Source organism: Lampris incognitus, chromosome 7 (genome assembly GCF_029633865.1).
Source record: "Lampris incognitus isolate fLamInc1 chromosome 7, fLamInc1.hap2, whole genome shotgun sequence".
Taxonomy (NCBI): Eukaryota; Metazoa; Chordata; class Actinopteri; order Lampriformes; family Lampridae; genus Lampris; species Lampris incognitus.
The window spans coordinates 8,406,371-8,429,466 of record NC_079217.1 but is presented as its reverse complement, the minus strand read 5'-3'; the positions used below and the strand labels follow the sequence as shown (position 1 = coordinate 8,429,466).

General features: G+C 43.3%; 1 protein-coding gene across 1 annotated transcript in view; it reads left to right on the top strand.

Moving 5' to 3' along the window:
- Nucleotides 1-23,096, top strand: part of ryr1b (ryanodine receptor 1b (skeletal)) — a 167,975-nt gene that overhangs the window by 38,618 nt on the left and 106,261 nt on the right. Inside the window, exons 13-28 of the mRNA XM_056283722.1 lie at nt 1,922-2,043; nt 4,049-4,235; nt 4,720-4,855; nt 6,289-6,384; nt 7,927-8,045; nt 8,386-8,519; nt 9,221-9,462; nt 11,162-11,354; nt 15,898-16,114; nt 17,400-17,504; nt 20,766-20,869; nt 21,009-21,092; nt 21,187-21,346; nt 21,619-21,766; nt 22,170-22,375; nt 22,510-22,684. Coding sequence (XP_056139697.1) covers nt 1,922-2,043; nt 4,049-4,235; nt 4,720-4,855; nt 6,289-6,384; nt 7,927-8,045; nt 8,386-8,519; nt 9,221-9,462; nt 11,162-11,354; nt 15,898-16,114; nt 17,400-17,504; nt 20,766-20,869; nt 21,009-21,092; nt 21,187-21,346; nt 21,619-21,766; nt 22,170-22,375; nt 22,510-22,684 — 2,428 coding nt within the window. The remainder of the gene's footprint in view (nt 1-1,921; nt 2,044-4,048; nt 4,236-4,719; nt 4,856-6,288; nt 6,385-7,926; nt 8,046-8,385; nt 8,520-9,220; nt 9,463-11,161; nt 11,355-15,897; nt 16,115-17,399; nt 17,505-20,765; nt 20,870-21,008; nt 21,093-21,186; nt 21,347-21,618; nt 21,767-22,169; nt 22,376-22,509; nt 22,685-23,096) is intronic.

The window sequence follows — 23,096 nt, the reverse complement described above, 5'->3', positions numbered from 1 at the left end:
CTGAGGCTGTGGTTCTCTACCAGAAAATGGTAGATTGCTCCCTCCGGGTTGGGGATGAGTTGTTGCCTCAAGTGAAGGAGTTCAAGTAACTTGGGGTCTTGTTCACGAGTGAGGGTAGGATGGAGCAGGAGATTGACAGGTGGATTGGTGCAGCATCAGCAGTAATGTGGACGTTGTACCGGACTGTTGTGGTGAAGAGGGAGCTGAGCCGGAAGGCAGAGCTCTCAATTTACCAGTCAATCTTTGTTCCAACCCTCATCTATGGTCATGAGCTTTGGGTAGTGACTGAAAGGGTGAGATCGCATATACAAGTGGCTGAAATGAGTTTCCTCCGTAGGGTGTCTGGGCTCAGCCTTAGAGATAGGGTGAGGAGCTTAGACATCCGGAGGGAGCTCGGAGTAGAGCTGCTGCTGAGGTGGTTCGGGCATCTGTTTAGGATTCCTCCTGGGCGCCTTCCTTTGGAGGTTTTCCAGGCACGTCCAACTGGGAGGAGACCCCAAGGTAGACCCAGAACTTGCTGGAGGGACTACATGTCCAGTCTGGCCCGAGAATGTCTTGGGATCCCCCAAGAGGAGCTGGAGGGTGTTGCTGGGGAGAAGGATGTCTGGAGTGCCCTACTTAGCTGGCTACTATTGCAACCCGATCCCGGAGAAGTGGCTGATGATGAGATGAGAGATTATATTGTGATGTCATATGTAATGCGTACTAAAAAAACTGAATGTTGGTGAATATGTGAGTGAATGCATTAGATGTTTGTGAATTTCTGATGACATTCTTAAAACTAATTAAATGAGGGGCTGTTTACTTTAGGGACCATCTAGGGTGACATAAACCCACCAGTACTAGTAAAGTAGGACATCCTAGCACTAAACTAGTAAACTAGTAAATGTGGACCCGCCAGAAACAGAACATCAGTTCATTTTAAGTCCTGACCCATTGATTAAGAAACCGAAATAGAGTGGCCCAGTCTGTCATCAGGATGGTGGATGGTTCACGTACCCAAACCTCATTTTATTTTTCCATTTGACAAAACAAAGCAGCCTGAAATGAGCTCTGTGATTGACAGGGAGAAAAGCCACCCACCAGCTTTTTTTCTGAGTTAAATGCTATTGTTTGACAGCACGCATATGAACTTTGAAGCAGTAATTGCGAACAAGATGCTCGCTGTCTGTCAGATAGTAAGATGGCAAAAGAGTGGTCTAGGGCATATGGGTGGCGTAGTGGTCTATTCCATTGCCTACCAACATCCCCGTGTTACGTCTGGCTTGGTCGGGTGTCCCTACAACCACAATCGGCCATGTCTGTGGGTGGGAAGCCGGCTGTGGGTATGTGTCCTGGTCACTGCACTAGCACCTCCTCTGGTCAGTCGGGGCACCTGTTCGGGGTGGGGGGGAACTGGGGGGAATAGCCTGATCCTCCCATGCACTACATCCTCCTAGTGAAACTCCTCAATGTCAGGTGAAAAGAAGCGGCTGGCGACTCCAAATGTATTGGAGGAGACGTGGTAGTCTGCAGCCCTCCCCGGATCAGCAGAGACGGGGATGGCTTGGAAGAGTGGGGTAATTGGCTAGATACAATTGGGGAGAAAAAAGGGGGGGGGTCCGAAAAACCCCCCCAAAAAAGTGTTGTCTAGCCAGCCAGCCATTTTATTACACAACTACACCTCTAACACTATACACCGATAATGTGATCACACTATGATTATACTGGTTAAGTAAATCTCAGATTCATAATGTTCAAATATTTTAAAAGTTTTGATTTGGCTTTGCCAATTTTTCAGAGCATCCAACAAATTTCCAGTCATCTGCTGTACTTCCAAGGTGCGCGCTGTACCACAGTATGCAAACCACTGGTGTAGATGGTGTAAGTTGTATATTAGCATAACCTGGGTGTGGTTTATGATATAAGTGTGTTTCTCCAGGCCATTCTTCACCAAGAGGGCCACATGGACGATGCCCTGACTGTGTCACGTTCCCAGACAGAGGAGTCTCAGGCTGCACGTATGATCTACAGCACAACAGGCCTCTTCAGACAGTTCATCAAGTATGACTACTCATCGCACACAACACCAGCTTCATCTGCCACTGGCTTGATCAACTGATATAAAATGTTACAAGTTCATTTTCTAAATTATATTTGTATCATATTTGTGTAATGGATATTACTAATTACTGCTTTTTGCAATATGATATGAATATAATATCGTTGTTTAGGAATTAAGTGGGTGGCACGGTGGCGTGGTCACCTCACAGCAAGAATGGTCCTGGATTCGAGCCCTGGGGTAGTCCAACCTTAGGGGTCGTCCGGAGTCATCCTCTGTGTGGAGTTTGCATGTTCTCCCTGTGTCTGTGTGGGTTTCCTCCGGGGGCTCCGGTTTCCTCCCACAGTCCAAAGACATGTAGGTCAGATGAATTGGCTGTACTGAATTGTCCCTAGGTGTGAATGTATGTGTGTGTGTGTGTGTGTGTGTGTGTGTGTGTGTGTGTGTGTGTGTGTGTGTGTGTGTGTATGTTGGCCCTGTGTGATGGCCTGGCGGACTGTCCAGGGTGTCTCCTCGCCTGCCACTCAGTGACACCTGGGATAGGCTCCAGCATCCCCGCGACCCTGAGAGCAGGCTAAGCGGTTCGGATAATGAATGGATGGAAAAATTAAGTGTTATCAATATTAAATGTTAAATGCAAATATCTTTCATTTATATAAGAGATATTGTTTATTCCATATTTACATGAACATTACATAAAAATGATAAATGGACTGCATTTATATATACCGCTTTTCTAGTTTACCGTCCACTCAAAGTGGTTTACAGTGTACGTCTCACATTCACCCATTCACACACACATTCACTCACTGATGGCAGAGGCTGCCATGCAAGGTGCCAACCTGCTCATCTGGAGCAATTAGAGGTTCAGTGCCTTGCTCAAGGACACTGTGACACACTCTGGAGGAACCGGGGATCGAACCAGCGACCTTTTGATTACTAGACAACCCGCTCTACCTCCTGAGCCATGTCGCCCCCATTTACCATTTAACGTTACATATAGTCATAGCACAAAGGGATTGTGGGAGATCCAGAGTGAGAAATGGAACAGAAATAAATGATATGAGAAAATATTAGTGTTTTCATTTTGATCCGACTTTAATAGTTATTAAGGTTTTAATTATTAACTAATAATAACATCTATCAAATTCTATTTATCTGTCAATATTGAAATATGAAGCAGTTCCATGTGATAAGCACCTTAACATGATAGTTTAGACATGTCATGCAGTTTTTAGGGTGTCTCTTGATATAAGTATAAAAAATACAATGTTTGTCATTTACAAATACAAATCATTGCCAGAAGTACTTTTCGTTTATTAGCTGAAAAATAATTGGATAAAGAATAAAAACGTGATAACTAGTGAAAGGGATTTTTTAAAAGCAGAGAAACAAACTAGTAAAGAGGTTTCTCTTCCCTTTCTTTTTTCAAGTTTAAACCGTCTTTATAAAGACATGGAAAGTCAGAGATAAAAACTATTCATAGAGGATCCGCAGTGGTGTAGCGGTGTAAGCATCGGCTTTGTGTCAATGCAGTTGCCCACTGGGGACCGGGGTTCGCGCCTCGGTCTCGTCAATCCGACTATGGCCGGACTCGAAGTGGCAATAATTGGCAGCCCTATCTTCGGGAGGGGGGCGGAGTTGGCTTGTGTTCGTCATGTGAATGCGTCTCTGTGTGTGCCGTAAAAAGCAGTGGTTCGGCCTGGATTCGCCTTGTCACGGAAGTGGTGAGGCGTCTCCTTCGAGACTGCCGGCCGGAGAGGTGCAGTTGGCGAACGCATGCAGTACAAGGGTGGGTGTTTGAATTAAAACAGGGAGCGATTGGCCACTAAATTGGGAGAAAAAGGGAAAAATCAGAAATAAATAATAATAAAAAAAACTATTGATAGGTTCATTCTGAAGACATGTTGTCCATGTTGAGCTGACGCTGAACATCCCAGGTAGGCCTCCTCCACTTAATTTTTCCATAAAATCTTTGTTTTTGTTGACTTGTTTGTGTCTGTCAAGGGGTTTGGATTCTCTGAGTGGGAAGAGCAAAGCCCCGGGGCCCATGTCCCTACCTCTGGAGGGGGTGATCCTCTCCCTGCAGGATCTCATCTTCTACTTTCGTCCTCCCGAGGAGGAGCTGGAGCACGAGGAGAAGCAGACCAAGCTCCGCTCCCTCCGCAACCGACAGAACCTCTTCCAGGAGGAGGTGAGGAGCCCAGTGCCCGCTTTGACTTGCTCGGTCACACAATCCATATTCATTGATTCCTCCAGTCTGCTCCCACAGCTGCTACGTAAAGAAGCGATAGGTGGAAAAACGTGTAGTGCTGATAGTGTTCAGCCATACACGCACCATAAAGAGAGAACACTCGCACGCACGTTAACTATTGTGTTGTAATTTTTTCACGTTTTCCTGTTAAAGCTGTTTTTTTCCCCTTTACAACATGTGTCTTTCTGTGTTTTCAGCATGAAAGTATTTGTAATGTATGAAGAAAAAAAAGAAAACACAAAACAAGTCAGCAGTGGTACTGGTAGCAGTAGCAGAATCAGTAGGAGTGGGAATAGTAGCTGAAGTTGTAATGTTATGTCGCCAACGTTGATTTTAATTTGGGGTTTTTGGCTCGGATGCACAAATAATGTGTCAGTTTTTTCGGTGCCCAACAGTCTCATTGTGTTTCTACTGTGACTTTCAGGGCATGATCACCATCGTCCTGGAGTGCATCGACCGGCTGAACGTGTACAACACTGCTGCCCACTTCTCTGAATCTGCCGGTGAGGAGGCTGCAGAGTCCTGGAAGGAGATCGTCAACCTGCTTTACGAGCTGCTGGGTAAGAGGACCGCTCGTTTCGTTCAGCCCAGTATACCCAGGTCGAATGACCAATTTATAGGTCAGGACAGCGGCAGGCATCCCCCCCCCCCCCAGAGGTTTCTCCTGCATTGCCCTTCTCAGGCATAGTTCAACATATTTTTGGTTTGTTCACACGCCTTCACCTTCCACCTTCCTGACTGTGTGGGCGAGAAGGGCCAGTGGTGCTGTAGGTCAAGTGGTAAAAGAGCCAGGGTCAGGGGTTTCATACTCACCAGATCTACCTGTGTCAAAGATTTATCTGTGGGTGGCCCCCATTAGTCAGGCACTTTGGATAAAAGTGTTCAACAAGTGTCAGCTGTCGCCAGCTAGTATGAATCCCATCTTACCTCCGGCTTGGTCGGGCGTCCCTACAGACACAATTGGCCATGTCTGCGGGTGGGAAGCTGGATGTGGGTATGTGTTCTGGTCGCTGCACTAGCGCCTCCTCTGGTCGGTCGGGGCGCCTGTTTAGGGGGGAGGGGGAACTGGGGGGAATAGCGTGATCCTCCCACACACTGCGTCCCCCTGGTGAAACTCCTCACTGTCAGGTGAAAAGAAGCAGCTGGCGACTCCACATGTATCAGGGCATGTGGTAGTCTGCAGCCCTCCCCAGATCAGTAGAGGGGGCGGAGCAGCGACTGGGACGGCTTGGAAGAGTGGGGTAATTAATTAGCTGGATACAATTGAGGAGAAAAGGGGGGGGGTGTCAGGTGTGCAGCAGGGGTATGTATTGAAAGCCTTGAAGTTCAATGTATGGAAGTGCAGAGTGTATGAAGGGGTCACACATGTCATTTACACAGTCTACTAGCGCAGAATGATATTGAAAAATATCCACGTTGCAGTATTTTTATTTTTTCATGGGGATATGTAGTGCAATATCAGAGAATAAAAAGGAGTCACACAATTTCATCAGATATGCAACTTTTAACTTTCAAAGCTCCATATGAAAAGAATTTGTCATTATAAGCAATGATTAGGGAGATTTTGAGAGGTACATATTCAGCTCAAATAGACTGAACTGGAATATTTTTCTGCAGTAGTGTAAAAACAGATCTTGGTAGATTTTTTTCCCTCTTATCAAGCAATGTTTTAGCCAATCATGACCGATGGGCCTAATTTGCCTGACATTGCATTATTTGTGATGTGACTGTTGCGCGTGTATATTGCGATGTAGAGTCTGAATCAACATGTTGTTCAGCCCTATATCTACCTTCTTTTCACAGTAGCCATATAAAGCTGCATGAGCCTGTAGATATGATTGAAGACTGTAAATAAACCTGACTCAATTTATTTAGGGAAAAAAAAAAGCCCACAAAATGCCACGTGAAACCACATATTAAGGAAATGCTGCTGTACTGTGTTTTTTAACAGTCGTTTCTCTGTCGTTTCTCTGTCTGTCTCTCCATGGCCCAGCTTCTCTAATCAGAGGGAACCGTTCTAATTGTGCGCTGTTCTGTGATAACCTGGACTGGCTGGTCAGCAAACTGGACCGACTGGAGGCCTCCTCAGGTATAGGACCATTACATCGATTACCCATTGTTTAGAATTTACAGGTCGCTTTTGATATGGTGATAAAGGCACATAAAACTAACACAGGGCAGGTGCAGGGCAGGCAAATAAAATGTATGTAGAAAGACAGAGCCCACACAACAGTATTTCAATACACTTAGGACAGGATGAAAGAATAACGCTCAACATTTGGACTCTTTTTCATTATAAGTCTGTCACCCAGCCTCATTTCACATCTTCAGACTGGGTTAGGCCACAGCCTAAGGGAACTGCATACATCTCAAGATGTATATGGAAATCTTAAGAATGCCCGCCCTTAGGAGATGAAGCCGGAGACTCAAATTTCAGTTTTCAAGTCACGTCTCAATTAATGTTTTTATTTAATATGATATTTTACCTATATTATGCATTCTTTCTGTACTCATAACACTGTTTCTTCATTCTGTGACTTTAATTTTTCGTACACATTTTTTAAATCTTGTGTTATTGGTCGTTTATTCTAAATGTAGTGGTGTAATAACAGTTAGTGTTAGTAATAGCAGCGAGTAAGCAGGTGTCAGTGTTGTAGTAGAACATCTCATCCCAGCTTTTCACAAGTCCATCCAGAGAGGTAAGTTGGCTAACGCCAGTGTGTCACCTCTCCACACGCCTCATATTTATTGGTCTAACACGCTAGACCCCATGTGTGTCGCTGACTGTACGTCACATGATACTTGCCGCCTTTGATGCCCCCATATGATGTAAGCAGTCAGAGGGGGTTGATTGTAACCAGCGTTTTCCTCCAAACATAAGTTAAAACAGGTTTTCTCTCTCAAAGTGGCTGTATTTTATGTTTGTTGTTTTTTGTTGATTTGTTGTGAGGGTCATCAGTGTTACCATCCTCGTAGTCCAACATGTTTCTCAAAAATTGCTCAAAAATGGGTATCCGGGTAGCGTGGCGGTCTATTCCGCTGCCTACCAACATGGGGATCACTGGATCGAATCCCGTTGTTACCTCCGGCTTGGTCGGGCGTCCGTAGAGACACAATTGGCCATGTCTGTGGGTGGGAAGCCAGATGTGAGTATGTGTCCTGGTCGCTGCACTAGCTTCTCCTCTGGTCGGTCGGGGCACCTGTTCGGGGGGGTGGGTGGGGGACTGGGGGGAATAGCGTGATCCTCCCACGCGCTACGTCCCCCTGGTGAAACTCCTCACTGTCAGGTGAAAAGAAGCGGCTGGCGATTCCACATGTATCGGAGGAAGCATGTGGTAGTCTGCAGCCCTCCCTGGATCAGCAGAGGGGGTGGAGCAGCGACTGGGAGGGCTCGGAAGAGTAGGGTAATCGGTCGGATACAATTGGGGAGAAAAAGGGGGGAACTGCTCAAAAACATAAAAGAAAGGCTCACTACCCCTTTAATATTAGGTATAAGTATAACTGTTAGTAACAGTATTAGAAGTTAGAGTAGTAGTAATAATCATAATGGTAAAAGTTTGTCATCAGATTACTGGTACTATGAACAACAAATAAATTACTACTCACCGCTGTTCACTCTTTATGCATGTAGGTATTCTGGAAGTGCTGTACTGTGTGCTAATTGAAAGCCCTGAGGTTCTGAACATCATCCAGGAGAACCACATCAAATCCATCATCTCTCTGCTGGACAAACATGGGCGGAACCACAAGGTTAATCTTTTTTGACTGTCCGGAACGGTTAAGATGTCAGAAAATAACATGGCAAAGTTTAGTGGCAAAGTTTACCTCTTATCTGGTATGTTTGTGTACTTTACCAGCCAATCTGACAGGCAGGCAGTCCTGTTTTTCAAGATTTGTTTGCATTGTACAGTTGTGTGGTTGGTAGAGTAGTTCATTTTGCTGGTGAATTGTGGGATTCCTGGTAACTTTGATGGCTGAGCATGAAAATGTCAGGAACCACCTTGGCATATAGGGATGTTTTAGATTGTTTGTGTAGATGCATACAATTCCCAGACCATACTGGCCATCACAGTCCTTGTCCTCCTTTTAGGTCTTGGATGTCTTGCGCTCTCTGTGTGTGTGTAACGGTGTGGCTGTGAGGTCCAATCAGAACCTCATCACCGAAAACCTGCTTCCGGGTCGCGACCTCCTGTTGCAGACCAACATCGTAAACTATGTGACCAGGTAATTTGACATTTTATGATCAAGACGACAACAAGCAACACAAGTCACTAGGCATAGACTTTACTATCCTTATGGATGCTGTAAGTTGCCATTGTTCCCTGGATGCATATGTCTTGATGCATGCTCAATAATCTGGGTAAGAAAATCAAAGAAGGTTGAATCAGTTCATCTGGATACAACATTTATTGACAGATACATTTCATCACTCAACTATGAGTGATGAAATGTATCTGTCATTTCAATGGCCATGTGTACTATGCTGTGATTTGTGATTTGAAACTAGTTAATGGTTGCACCCATATTTGCATATGAAACGGGTTGTTGGTTTTGGTCGTTATACAACTGTATTGTACTGTATTGTTTATAAGGATGGGGATACCTGCAGTCAGTTTGGACTGAAGAGGTCACTTATGCCCCTTTTCCACTGCATGGTACCAGTGCAACTTGACTCGACTCGCAGTGTCGTTTTCCATTACTTATTTTAGTAGATTTTGCCATTGTGCATATTGGTTATGATATCATTTTATGCACCAGCTTCATTTTGGAGATTTTGGGCATGGTACCATCTCCAAAGTGAGGCCAACAAGTGAAATGAAATCATAACAGATGCAAAAACAACCAACAAAAAAAAGACAGGTTGTAGAAAAAAAAGGAATTATCTGTAAGGATGTCGGTGTTTTTCTTTTCTCTTCTGTCTTAAGTGTGAGGCCAAACATCTTTCTGGGTACATGCGAGGGGTCCACCCAGTATAAAAAGTGGTACTTTGAGGTGATGGTAGACTATGTGGAGGCCTTCGTGACGGCGCAGGCCACGCATCTGCGTGTCGGCTGGGCGATGACAGAGGGCTACAGCCCTTACCCCGGAGGAGGAGAGGGTTGGGGAGGCAACGGTGTGGGGGATGACCTCTACTCCTATGGGTTTGATGGGCTGTGTCTGTGGTCAGGTAAGCTGGGTCCATAACGGGGTTTAATAAGTTCATTGGCTTTGTAAGTTCTGACTGTAGCTTCGGTTATCTTGGTTGTTTCGTAGATTTGTTAAAAGTAATTCTGGGATGCTGTTTGTCTCTCCACATTGAGAATATTATGTTCTTTGTTTTTTTTAATTTGGAGTTTGAATAGCAACATAAAATCATTCTATGTTCAAATTCAAAACTTGAACCTTGCTGGAGATTTTTTTTCCAGGTCTGCTTTTTATCTCTGCCAGGCAGTAGCCTGGAAGGATTGTGTTTGATTGTGTGTCCGTGTGTGTCCGCAGCTAATCTTGCCAGCTACTAGACCTATCTATCAGCCTAAACTTTTTTTGTGCACAGTTATGACTGCATGACGAAAGAACCTCCCATAGTTGCGGTGATTCAAATCCTTTGAAAAACGTTTGTTCTCGCTATCGCTGCTCCCTCTCCTCATTCACTCTCTAGCTCGCTCGACCAACGCTGCTCTCTGTCGCTGCCCGATTTGAGTTAACCGTGCTCATGTGCAACTCACATCTACGGTCGAGTCAGATCGGGCAGCGACAGTGTCAAAACCAAAACATTATGTATTCGGATATGAGTCTTTAAAGTAAACAAGAAGTCGATCTTATTTTGGAAGCCAGAAAATCATTCACAGCTGATCTCAGCACAGGAGAACTGGAGGAACGCTGGATGAACCAAAAATAATTTGTCTTAGTCACCTTGCCGCCACGTGGAAGTGCCATAGTCTCCAATGTTAAAACTGCTATAATAATACAATTTCAAGAGTAGGATTAATTACTGTCACAGCTGGAAATTTCCCATGGCTGGGCTGTTTTCTTACTGTTGTTTTATGAATGAAAGTCAACCAGCAGAGCACCTTTATTCATTTTATATCATGAAAACCGCGACGGTTACACATTTGAGGTCATTTAATAAGGGTTTTGAAATTGTGATAGCCTGATCTCTGTCATTTCATGTCAGACTTTGTCGGGTGGGAGGGTCCGCCTAGGAGGCTGCGCATCCACAGACTGACAGGCAAAATGTTTTTATTAGCTAGATATTATAGCTTGAGTGCTGCATATTAAAAACTTTTTTTTCCCATATTTCCCATTCAATTGACTAGGGCGCTGTGCAAAACTCCCATAATGGCAGCAAAACCACTGGTTTTTCTGTCCATGTGTGCATGTATTTCCTTTCTCCTGGTAGTTGGAACACCAGAGAAGGGGCGATACCTACGCCTGGTGGAGATCTGCACTCTACTGAGCGCACTCCTCTACTTCATATTGTGTTATTGTTAAGCGGCTGAGGTGCCCCAGTATTCCACCTTAAATAAAGAAGTCAAGTCAATTTTATTTGTATAGCCCAATATCACAAATTACAAATTTGCCTCAAGGGGCTTTACAGCAACAGATTAAAAGCGATGTTAAATGAGGTATTTCTACTTAATCATAGTTAGTCATGGGGAACAAGTAGCGGTTGTAGGTACAGTTAATGTTCAAGGGCAGAGATATTTCATGGTTGGGTCGGGTTCTTATCCTGTGCCCCAACCATCCAGACAAAGAGGCTGGGTATCTAATCTTAGAAAAGGTTGTATGCTTATAATGAAAGTAAAATTACAAGATAAGTGCTCAAAAATACATTCCTCTGAACACTTTACCTGCTGTTCTTGAACTTGTTCTTCCTCTGCCCTCAGGAACTGTCCCCCGCCATGTGGCTTCGCCCAGTCAACACACCCTGGCTGCCGATGATGTGGTCAGCTGCTGTCTTGATCTGAGCGTGCCCAGTATCTCCTTCCGTATCAACGGCCACCCTGTCCTGGGCATGTTTGAGAACTTCAACGTGGACGGCCTGTTCTTCCCTGTCATCAGCTTTTCTGCTGGAGTCAAGTAAGTCCTTATATAACGTCTAAGGTTCGAATAACTACTACACTGAAGATGATCAAAATCAGGATCTGTTTCATTTGAAGACTAAATGTTCACATATCAGGGATTTGACTTGAGTCGCTCACATGGGACACTTAAGACGTAATGTGAGATTATAAAAAGTAATTGAGTTATATTGAAAGATGTTACATTATTTAAAAGCGTAGGTTTTGAACTCAGTCTTGATGTCAATGTCAATAAATCCTCTCTATATTAAAAGTAGTATAAAATGTATTAGATGGCAAAAGAAAATAGGAGATAAATATCTCACATTTAAGGATACCAGAATGATAAATGAGGTGTACAGGTTTTATGACTGTTCACACTTTTGTTCTTGATGGTGTTTGCTTGCAGCCTGTTCGCCAATTCGGTGGGGTGGTTTGGCTGGTTTACTAAAGTTGTGGATGCCAAAAGGCTTTAGAAACTAATAAAAGGTGGAACACTTATTCTCATACAAAAATAACAATTCTTTGAAAGATGACAGTGGTTTTATTACTCATGTTTTTAGATTATAATAATAATTATAATCATTATATTTATATAGCGCTATTCTAGACACCCAAAGCGTTTCACATTGAAGGGGCTCACACTTCAACCACCACCAAAGTGTAGCACCCACCTGGGTGATGCACGGCAGCCATTTTGCGCCAGAACGCTCACCACACATCAGCTTGAGGTGGAGAGGGAGGAATCATTGAGCCAGTTATGTGGAGAGGATGATTAGATGGCCAGATGGAGAGAGCCAGGTTGGGAATTTTGCCAGGACACCGGGGAACCCCCTACTCTTTGTGATAAGTGCCATGGGCTCTTTAATGACCACAGTGAGTCAGGACCTCGGTTTAATGTCTCATCCGAAGGACAGCATCTCCTACAGCACAGTGCCCCCGTCACTGCACTGGGCATTGGGATTTGATATTTGTTGTTTTTATTAGGACCAGGTGGTACAGTGGTTAGCGTGGTCGCCTCACAGTAAGAAGGTAAGCCCCAGGGTAGTCCAACCTTGGGGGGTCGTCCCAGGTCATCCTCTATGTGGAGTTTGCATGTTCTCCCCGTGTCTGCGTGGCTTTCCTCCGGGTGCTCCGGTTTCCTCGCACAGTCCCAAAGACATGTAGGTCAGGTGAATCAGCCGTACTAAATTGTCCCTAGGTGTGAATGTGTGTGTGTGTGTGTTTGTATGTGTGTGTGTGTGTGGGCCCTGTGATGGCCTGGTGGCCTGTCCAGGGTGTCTCCCCACTTGCTGCCCAATGACTGCTGGGATAGGCTCCCCGCGACCCTGAGAGCAGGATAAGCGGTTCAGATAATGGATAGGTGGATGGATGGATTAGCCCCAGAGGGAAGACTGCCCCCTACTGGCCCACCAACACCACTTCCGGCAGCAATTCGGTTTTCCCGGGAGGTCTCTCATCCAAGTACTAGCGAAGCCCACACCTGCCTAGCTTCTGTCATTTGGCAGAGCCAGGGTACATGTTGGTATGGCTGCCAGCAATTAATAGATTAATACTATTATTAATTAATATTATTATTAATTATTAATAATTATTAGACTGGCCCTTCGATTTATTTTACCCTGTCAGGTGTTTGTTTGTGCTGTTTGTTTCATGCTGCACTAATAGAGTATAGATAGGGTGTTAAATGCTGGAGCATGGTGCACATATGTTTATATAATTTATTCTTATTTCCATTTCTTATTTTATCTTCCATTTCTATTCTGTTTTTCTTATTTCTATTTACTTGTATTTTCTTCTCTTGTTCCTGTTAGTTTTTAGTTTTTCTTTACTACAGCGTGAGTGTCTGTAATAGGACCCAGTTTCCCTTCAGGGGTGAGTAAAATATTGCTGATTCTGAATACAAGAATTGCCCAAGCAAATCTTACAACTTGCCTCTCTGACATTAAACCCTGAATGTTCGAAAATTTTCTCAAATGTAATGATGATAAGTCTGAGGTCATTCTGTTCAGCCCCGAAAATCCCATCAGCCCTTGTGGTACTAATGTTGGTGGTCTGTCTGCTAGTCTTAAGCAGGCTGCTAGGAATCTTGGAGTAATATTCGATGCTAACCCAGTTTTGGTAATCAAATTAAACATGTTGTTCAGTCACACTTTCTCCAGTTCAAGCTAATCTTCAAAATTAGGTCATTTCGTGCGGCACAGTGACCCAGTGGTGTTGCCTCACAACAAGAAGGTCCTGGGTTCGAACCCCAAGTTGATCCAGGTCCTTTCTGTGTGGAGTTTGCGTGTTCTCCCCGTGTCTGCGTGGGTTTCCTCTGGGTATTCCGGTTTCCACCCACCATCAAAAAGACATGCATGTTAGGGTTAATACTCCTGCCCCTGCCCCTGATCAAGGCAATAGGGAGAGATAACTGGAGTTGGTCCCCGGATGCTGCATGGTGGCTGCCCATTGCTCCTAGCTACACAGCTAGGATAGGTTAAATGCAGAGAGAGAATTTAATTGTATGTATGTACAAATGATAAATAAAGTTTATTCTATTCTATCAATTGCCAAGCCGCAGAAAGTTGTACATGCTTTTATCTATTCTCGGCTTAATTATTGTAATGCACTTTATTCTGATATCAGCAAGCACACCCTCCACCGTCGGCAGTTGGTATAAAACGCCGCTGCTCGGCTCATTACCGGGACAAAGGGGTGTGACCATATCGCTCCTTTGCTTGCCTCTCTACACTGGCTCCCTGTTATGTTTGGAATTGATTTTAAAATTTTATTGCCCACTTTTAAGGCCTTAAATTATCTCGCTCTTTCGTACATTTCTGATTTATTGACCTGGTATATGCCCCCTCGACCATGAAGATCTGCAGATGGAGCCCTGCTGGTTGTTACCAGGTCTCGGTTTGTTACAAAGGGTGATGGGGCTTTTGCTGTTCGAGCCCCCACACTATGGACCTCTCTTCCTGTTGAACTAAGACAAACCAAGTCTCTAGTTTCTTTTAAAGCTCGTCTTAAAACTTTTGTTTTATGAAAGCTTTTACAAATGTTTGATATTTGTTTTTATTTATTTATACTGTTTATTTTTAATCTTATTTTGGTCTTTCTTTCATTTTTGCCTTGCCTGGTATTTTTTTGTAAAGCACTTTGTAACATTGTTTTATTAAAGTGCTATATAAACAAAGTTAGTATTAATTGTTGCACCTTTTATTAGTTTTTCCACAAACTGATATTTTTGAAGACAGCAGGGCATCTCTTCCTGTTCGATCACAGCTATCTTAAACTTGATGCCAGGGTGTCCGGGTAGCGTAGCGGTCTATTCCGTTGCTTACCAACACGGGGATTGGTGGTTGGAATCCCTGTGTTGCCTCCGGCTTAGTTGGGCGTCCCTACAGACACAATTGGCTGTGTGTGCGGGTGGGAAGCCGGATGTGGGTATGTGTCCTGGTCACTGCACTAGCGCCTCCTCTGGTCAGTCAGGGCACCTGTTTGGGGGGGGACTGGGGGGAATAGCGTGATTCTCCCACGCACTACGCCCACCTGGCGAAACTCCTCATTGTCAGGTGAAAAGAAGCAGCTGGCAACTCCACATGTATCGGAGGAGGCATGTGGTAGTCTGCAGCCCTCCCCGGATCAGCAGAGGAGGTGGAGCAGAGACTGGGACGACTTGGAAGAGCAGGGTAATTGGCCAGATACAATTTGGGGAAAAAAATCCCCCCAAAAAAAACAACAAAAACTTGATGCCAAAAGGCTGCCAGTTATTTATATTTCATGTTTATGATAAAGATTATAAATAATATATTTCAACCTTCAAAATGGCTGTTCCCATACTTACAGTGATGTTGCTGTCATTCCAAATCCTAACCCTGTATATTTTGTACTGGTGGCCAATAACAGTTGTGGGTAAAGACGCTTCGCAGTGCTGACGGGGAATAATGGTGAAGATTCGATTCTTAGTCTTTTCTATATATTCTCAGGTGTCCCTTGTGTTTTTTTATATGCGGGCATCCTACCACGACCAGTTCCTGCTGTGTACATCCCTGACAACATAACTTGACCTGAACTGAATGATGAGAGCAGGGAAAGAGCCCTCTTCTGAGACCTAGCATAGAAATTAAAATCCTTGAATCTCATTCATCAGTTGTTCATACGTACAAATTTGTTCTGACACACCAATGGAATTTTTTTTAGCTCAAGATGGTCTGACATTTAGAAGCAAAGCATGATGGTTATTTGTAATTCCTTCCCCCTAATATGTATTGTCCACCTCTTGCAATGAGTAATCACCCAGGCTTGCAAAGACATCAGTGTTGGCCAACTGGTGTCTAAATTCAGGGTTACCTGGGTTCTACACTGGTCCCTGAGACATACTTCAGGGCTGAAAAGTTCCATGGGTGTGTAAGAACAAATTTGTACATACGGCTATTTGATGACTGAGGCCCAGAATGTTCTGCCATTGTGAGTCTGAGAGAGATCCAGGCATTGTAACTGTTGAAGATTTCAGGAGTCTGTAAAAGGGCCTGCCTGTCAAACAGATAAATCCCAAAGCTTTTGTCTTGCCGCCCCAGGGCTCGCTTCCTCCTGGGTGGTCGTCATGGAGACTTCAAGTTCATGCCCCCGCCGGGCTACGCCCCCTGCTACGAGGCCCTGCTGCCCAAAGAGAGGATGCGCATCGAGCCCATCAAGGAGTACAAACACGACTTTGACGGTGTCCGCAACCTGCTGGGTCCTACTCAGTCCCTCACCCACACCTCCTTCACACCCTGCCCTGTGGACACTGTTCAGGTGCAGAACAACACCCCCTTAAACACACCCAGGACTTAAAGTGCTTACTTGTATGCAGTGGAATTTGGTTACATCCTGTTGAGATTAAAAGTTAATGTCCTTAAAGTCCACGTTAGCATGTCAGTGACTCTTTAAAACATAGAGCTCATGCATTGCAGCAATGAAATGTCAGGGCGTTCGGGTGATGTGGTGGTGTATAACGTTGCCTACCAACACGGGGCTCGGCAGTTCGAATCCCCGTGTTACCTCCGGCTTGGTCGGGCGTCCCTACAGACACAATTGGCCGTGTCTGTGGGTGGGAAGTCGGATGTGGGTACGCGTCTTCTCTGGTCGGTCGGGGTGCCTGTTCGGGGGAGGTGGGGGGGGGGAATAGCGTGATCCTCCCACATGCTATGTCTCCCTGGCGAAACTCCTCATTGTCAGGTGAAAAGAAGCAGCTGGCGACGCCACATGTAACAGAGGAGGCATGTGGTAGTCTGCAGCCCTCCCCGGATCAGCAGAAGGGGTGGAGTAGAGATCGGGATGGCTTGGAAGAGTGGGGTAATTGGCCAGATACAATTGGGGAGAAAAGGGGGGGGGGGAGTCAAAATTGAGACGTTTTGCATTTTCGAAAGAGAAAATCGCTAAAACAAGCAAAATAATCTGCCAGTGCAGTAACATATTTCAACCACCAGGTAAGACTTCTTGAAACCAGAGAAATATTCTTAAATCATGAGAAATAATATTCCATTGTCCGTTATGGATTAATAAACAATTCTTGACACAAGGTATGCTATTTCTGTGTGATTTTCAGAATATCAGGCTTGTTCAGAAACAGTTTTGCAACTATTCAAACTAATGACCCGCAGGTAGACGTATTTGTTCCAGCTGACACTTCACAACTCAGATTCTGTCTCTCTCAGATGTTCAGCATATCGGTTAGGTTGTGTGTGGTATAATAGGTTAACGCTAGCCTAAAACAATGCACTGTACTGATAGATTCAAATTTTGACTAAGCCTTTACCATATAACTTTTACTATAAATAATTGAAGGGTTTTATGCTGAGATTTATGCTGTTCAGAGTGTCCTTATTTCTCTTTCTTCTCATGTTTTCAACCGTACCTCAACAAAATCACAATGATAAACCAGCAGAATCTCTTTTATCACTCCATCTGGATGAATTCATCCACTGTTTAAAGTGCTTTGCCTGCGTGTGTATATTAGTCACTCTTAAAAAACTCTGGATAGGAATTCGTATGAACCTACGGCACCGTGTGTCTCACTGACTTGTTTGCCTACATGCAGATCGTGTTGCCGCCCCACTTGGAGCGAATCCGCGAGAAGCTGGCGGAGAACATCCACGAGCTCTGGGCTGTCACCCGCATCGAGCAGGGATGGACCTACGGCACCGTGAGTATTGTGTCTGCACTGTATCACTGCTGCTCAGAGGCTTCATGGACTGTAACTAGAGAGGGATATTGATTTGACGACAACGGACTGACAATGATTTAGAGCTCAAAGAGGCCTTCTTCAGAGTGCTACACATCCCTTTTATCAAGGGCTCATTACCTGAGGCTCGTCATCCAATATTAATGAAATCTTGGTGATCCTGTCCATAAAAAAAAATTCTGTCCACCTTGTCCACGACACTGTGAAACCGCCACGTCAAAACTGAGACAGACTTTTGCATATTCAAGTAAGACAACCCACAAAACGAGCAAAATAACCTGCCAGTGCAGTAAAATATTTCAACTACAGTGGATGAAAAAAGTCTACACACCCCTGTTAGAATGGCAGGTTTTTGTGATGTAAAAAAATGAAACCAAGATCAATCATGCCAGAACTTTTTCCACTTTTTTTAAAAAATTGCAACCTATAAAAATAAAGTGAAAACCAATCAGAAATTTTTAAGACTAAAAAAAGAAAATACAAAACTTCCAATAACCTGGTTGCATATGTGTGTAGCATCTTTTGATGTTACTACAGCACTCAAGTCTTTTTGTGCAAGAGTCTTATCAGCTTGACACATCTTGACTTGGCAATATTTTCCCACTCTTCCTTGCAAAAACTTTCTAGATCTGTCAGATTGTGAGGGCATCTCCTGTGCCAACATGATATCACGAGATTTCATTCTTATATTGACGAAAATTAATCTATTAAATCGTCCACCAGTGGACGATTGTTTAACTTTTTTCATCCTGCACTGGACCAATTTAAGTCAATGGAGATTTCAGTGGACTGTCGTATCATTTCAAAACTGACAGGGTAGATCAAGCCAAGATATCGCCGTTCAGTGACCCTATGCGAGTAACGTGTCAAACACAGTTGTATGTTTTGCTTGAAATATCCTGATTTGTGCAGTTATTTGCCGTCATTCACCTAATTTTAATTTGATATAGTGTTGATAGTGCAAAGACTTTTATTGCAGTTACGGTTAGGGTTAGGGTCACTGAACAGCGATATCTTGACTAGTTACAACATGATTGATCTACCCTGTCAGTTTTGAAATGATATGACAGTCCATTGAAATCTCCATTGACAAATTCATCCAGTGCAGGACGAAAAAAGTTAATCAATAGATTCATTTTCGTCAATATAAGAACGAAATCTCATGATATCGGGCTGCCTGTGCACAGCCCCTCTTCAGGTCACCCCACAGATTTTCTATTGGATTCAGGTCTGGGCTCTGGCTGGTCCATTCCAAAACGCTGATCTTCTTTTGGTGAAGCCATTGCTTTGGGTCGTTGTTGTGCTGAAAGATGAAATTCCTCTTCATCTTCAGCTTCCTAGCAGACGCCTGAGGGTTTTGCACCAAAATCGACTATGCTGTTCTTTTGGTGATGTGCTGCGTTATTTTTGTGCCAAACATACCTTTTGGAATTACGGCCAAAAAAAAAAGTTCAACCTTGGTCTCCTCAGACCAGAACACATTTTTCCACATGGCTTTGGGAGACTGAACGTATCTTTTTGCAAAATTTAGCCAGACTTGGATATTTTTTTTCATGTGAAAAGGCTTCCATCTTGCCACCCTACCCCATAGCCCAGACATATGAAGAATAAGTGAGACCAGTATTTGGCAGAAATTCCTGCAGCTCCTTTAATGTTGCTGTCTGCCTCTTGGCAGCCTCCCTGAGCAGTTTTCTCCTCATTTTCTCATCCATTTTGGAGGGACGTCCTGTTCTTGGTGATGTCACTGTTGTTCCATATTTTCTCCACTTGTTGATGATTGTCTTCATTGTGTTCCAGGGTATTTCTAATTCTTTGGGAATTATATTTTACCCCTCTCCTGATCGATACCTTTCCTATTCATGCTTTGTAAGCTCTTTGTGGACCAAGGCTTTTCTAGTTGGATGCACCCGAGAAGCTGTCAAGAAGACCCTACAAGAACAGCTGAACTTTATTTGGGGTTAATCAGCGTCACTTTAATTGATGGCAGGTGTAGACTAAATACTTTTTATCTTGAGTTTGAATGTGATTGGTTAATCCTGAGCACAGCGACATCCCCATTTATAAAAGGATGTGCACACTTATGCAACCAGGTTATTCTAAGTTTTGCATTCTTCTTTTTTTTTTCTAAAATGTTTCTGATTGTTTTTCACTTGTATAGTTTTCGATTTCAAAATAAAAGTAGAAAAAGTTCTGACATGATTAATCATGGTTTCATTTTTTACATCACAAAAACCTGCCATTTTAATAGTGATGTGTAGACTTTTTATATTCACTGTTGGGATTTATAGAAACAAGACACATATTCTTAAATCATGATAAATAATCTTGCATAGACAGATCTTGATGAGTAAATTATTTCTGAAAAAAGAGGATATTTGTGTCATTTTAAGACTGTCAGACTCGTTCAGATAACATTTTTGCAGTGTATCCCTCAAAAAAAACTAACAAACAATGATTTGTTTAAGTTTTGTGTTTCTATTACTGAGCAATATGGAAAATATTATTGTGAGCATAATCACAGTGAATTTTCCATGATGTCGATGTATATCGCACTATCTGCTTACGTAAGGAAAAATACATGTTTAATAATCTAATTGAGGCTCATTATCAGAATCGGAACACTTTATTCATCACATTGAACTGTTTGGTAAGAAAATATAATATCAAACCAAAACTAGTTTTCAAATAATAGTCCCTTAAACATTTCAGACATAATTTTGTGAGAAATTTAAGGTAATGGATTCTCATTATCATGTTGGTTATCATTAGTTTATACAACAAAATTGTGTATTATGATATGGCAATGTCTGAATTTAATCCTGATACAATACCATTGAAGTTAAAGGGGTTTTTTAGGGAGTTTTTCCTTATCCGATGAGAGGGTCTAAGGACAGGATGTTGCGTTGCTGTTAAGCCCACTGAGGCAAATTTGTAATTTGTGATATTGGGCTATACAAATAAAATTGATTTGATTTGAAGGACGGTAAATGATAAAATATAATGAAACAATTGTTTCATGAATCTCATTCGATACCTTTGAAACATGATAAACAATGATATTGAATTATTGCCCAGCCCTATGTGCTGCCATACATTTTGAGGAAGAAGACGTCAGATTTCCTAATGGTGGATGTCCTATTTGAAATGAAAGTGGCGGTTGTAAAAAAGGTGATATTTCAAGCCTCTGCTATGAAAATAACCTGACACTGTCTTCTCCTCCAGCTTAGGGATGACAACAAGAAGCTCCATCCCTGTCTGGTGGACTTCCAGAATCTCCCAGAGCCAGAGAGGAACTATAACCTGCAGATGTCTGGAGAAACCCTCAAGTGAGTGTGTGACCTTGCTTTCCTTATAAAGGTGATGGATGGGTTGTGTGAGTTAGTTTTCAATATGAGGGTGGATTGGCAGAGGTTTATGGTGTTTTTGGAAGTGGTTTCTAATACCGGCATCTCTGTAATCCAACAGGACTCTCCTAGCGCTGGGCTGCCATGTTGGCATGGGGGATGAGAAAGCAGAGGAGAACCTCAAGAAGATCAAGCTACCCAAGACGTACGTCGATGCGGTGATATTTGGGCTGCGTATGCTTTTGTGTCAGTGTTACGTGTGTCGCATATTTCAAGCTATGTCTGTCCCTCCTCTTCAGCTATGTGATGAGCAGTGGATACAAGCCTGCCCCCCTGGACCTTAGCCACGTCAAGCTGACACCCAACCAGAACCAGCTGGTGGAGAAGCTGGCCGAAAATGGACACAACGTGTGGGCAAGGGACAGGGTACGGCAAGGATGGACCTACAGTATTGTGCAGGTAACCTCTTCTCTAATTCATTTCCGAGTGATACTCTGTTCTTTATTCCCCTTTTTTTTAACTCATTGTGATTGGTTTAACCATATTAAACATAAATATGCTCTGCATACCACAAGATGTTAATTATAATGGTGTGATGAAAGTAAAAAAATGAATGATCTACAGTCCATGGCAGAACACTTGAACACAGCAAGCAAAAGAAAAAAGGTGCATATGCTCTCTACTCTTTTCCTCGAATGATTAGTGAATTTGTGTTGTGCCCTTTTCCGCAGGACATTGTGAACAAGCGTAACCCTCGTCTGGTACCGTACAACCTGCTGGACGAGAGAACTAAGAAGACAAACCGAGACAGCGTCAACAACGCTGTCCGTACTCTCATTGGCTATGGCTACAACATCGAGCCTCCAGATCAGGAGAGCAGTAAGTTTAACCAAATTTAACCGTTTCCCATGGACTTTCATGAATATTGGGGTTGGGTTTAATTTTGGCTTTTAAACCAAGGTTTTCGCTTTGGCCCATACCTAGATAAGTTCCAGTAGCTGTTTAAGTGTAATAATGTTTCTTATTTGCATATTTATATAATTTGTGGACAATTTTGCTGTGTTTGCAATGTTTCAGTTAATTGAGCTTTGGTTTTAGGCAGGACAGAGTGAAGTTTTAGGCAGGGGGCCACAGTAAAGCCAAATATTGAATTTTGATTGTATTAATTGTGTAGGAAGCAGGGAGCAACACGCATAGATAAATCTAAAATAAACGTCAATGCTTTTGCCCGACCTTGGACCCTTGTGCTTCCATCATCCTCATCATATATCTCTCCATCTAGCTGGCCATGGCCTTGAGAACACCCGCGGGGACAAGGTGCGAATCTTCCGGGCGGAGAAGTCGTATGCTGTCACCCAGGGGAAGTGGTACTTTGAGTTTGAGGCAGTGACTACAGGCGAGATGAGAGTAGGATGGGCCCGTCCTAATGTCCGCGCCGACACTGAGCTCGGAGCGGACGAGTTAGCCTATGTCTTCAATGGCAACAAGGTAAATCCACACCTTCCTGTCTCCTCATTTTCTCAAAAAATGACTGTTTTCAAGATAATGTGGCCAGATTCGCAATTCTATTTTAAGTTTGTAGTTTAGAAGCTGATTATCTATGGCACCTAAACCTTCACCAGGCCCAGCGCTGGCATATTGGCAATGAGCCGTTTGGTCGCCAGTGGCAGTCCGGTGATGTGGTCGGCTGTATGATTGACCTAACTGAAATGAACATCATGTTTACTCTCAATGGAGAGATGCTGATCAGCGACTCCGGCTCCGAAATGGCTTTCAAGGACATCGAAATTGGAGATGGTAAGAAATGAATGGTCCAATGATGAGACCGTTTAACAGTAGTTGCAGTGGTGGTAGTGTATTTAAACTACAGCTGGGCAATAATTCAGTTATCTTTTAATTTCCTTCAGGGGCATGGATATCGAGAATTGAGATATTTTCATATTGTGATACACAATTTTGTGTGTAAATTAATGATAATAAGAATCTATTTCCTAAACTTTCTCACAAAACGTGGTCTTAAATATTTGAGGGAGTGTTATTGGAAAACTATTTTTTGTATGATATTATACTTTACAAGTAATGTAATCTCAGTTGGATTCTTAAGCATGGTATTGTTGTAGATGTAACAAGATTTCAGGATTTATACAATACCTGTTAAAAGATTGGACAGTAGGGATGTTTTCATTCTTACAAAATTTTACTGAAGTAC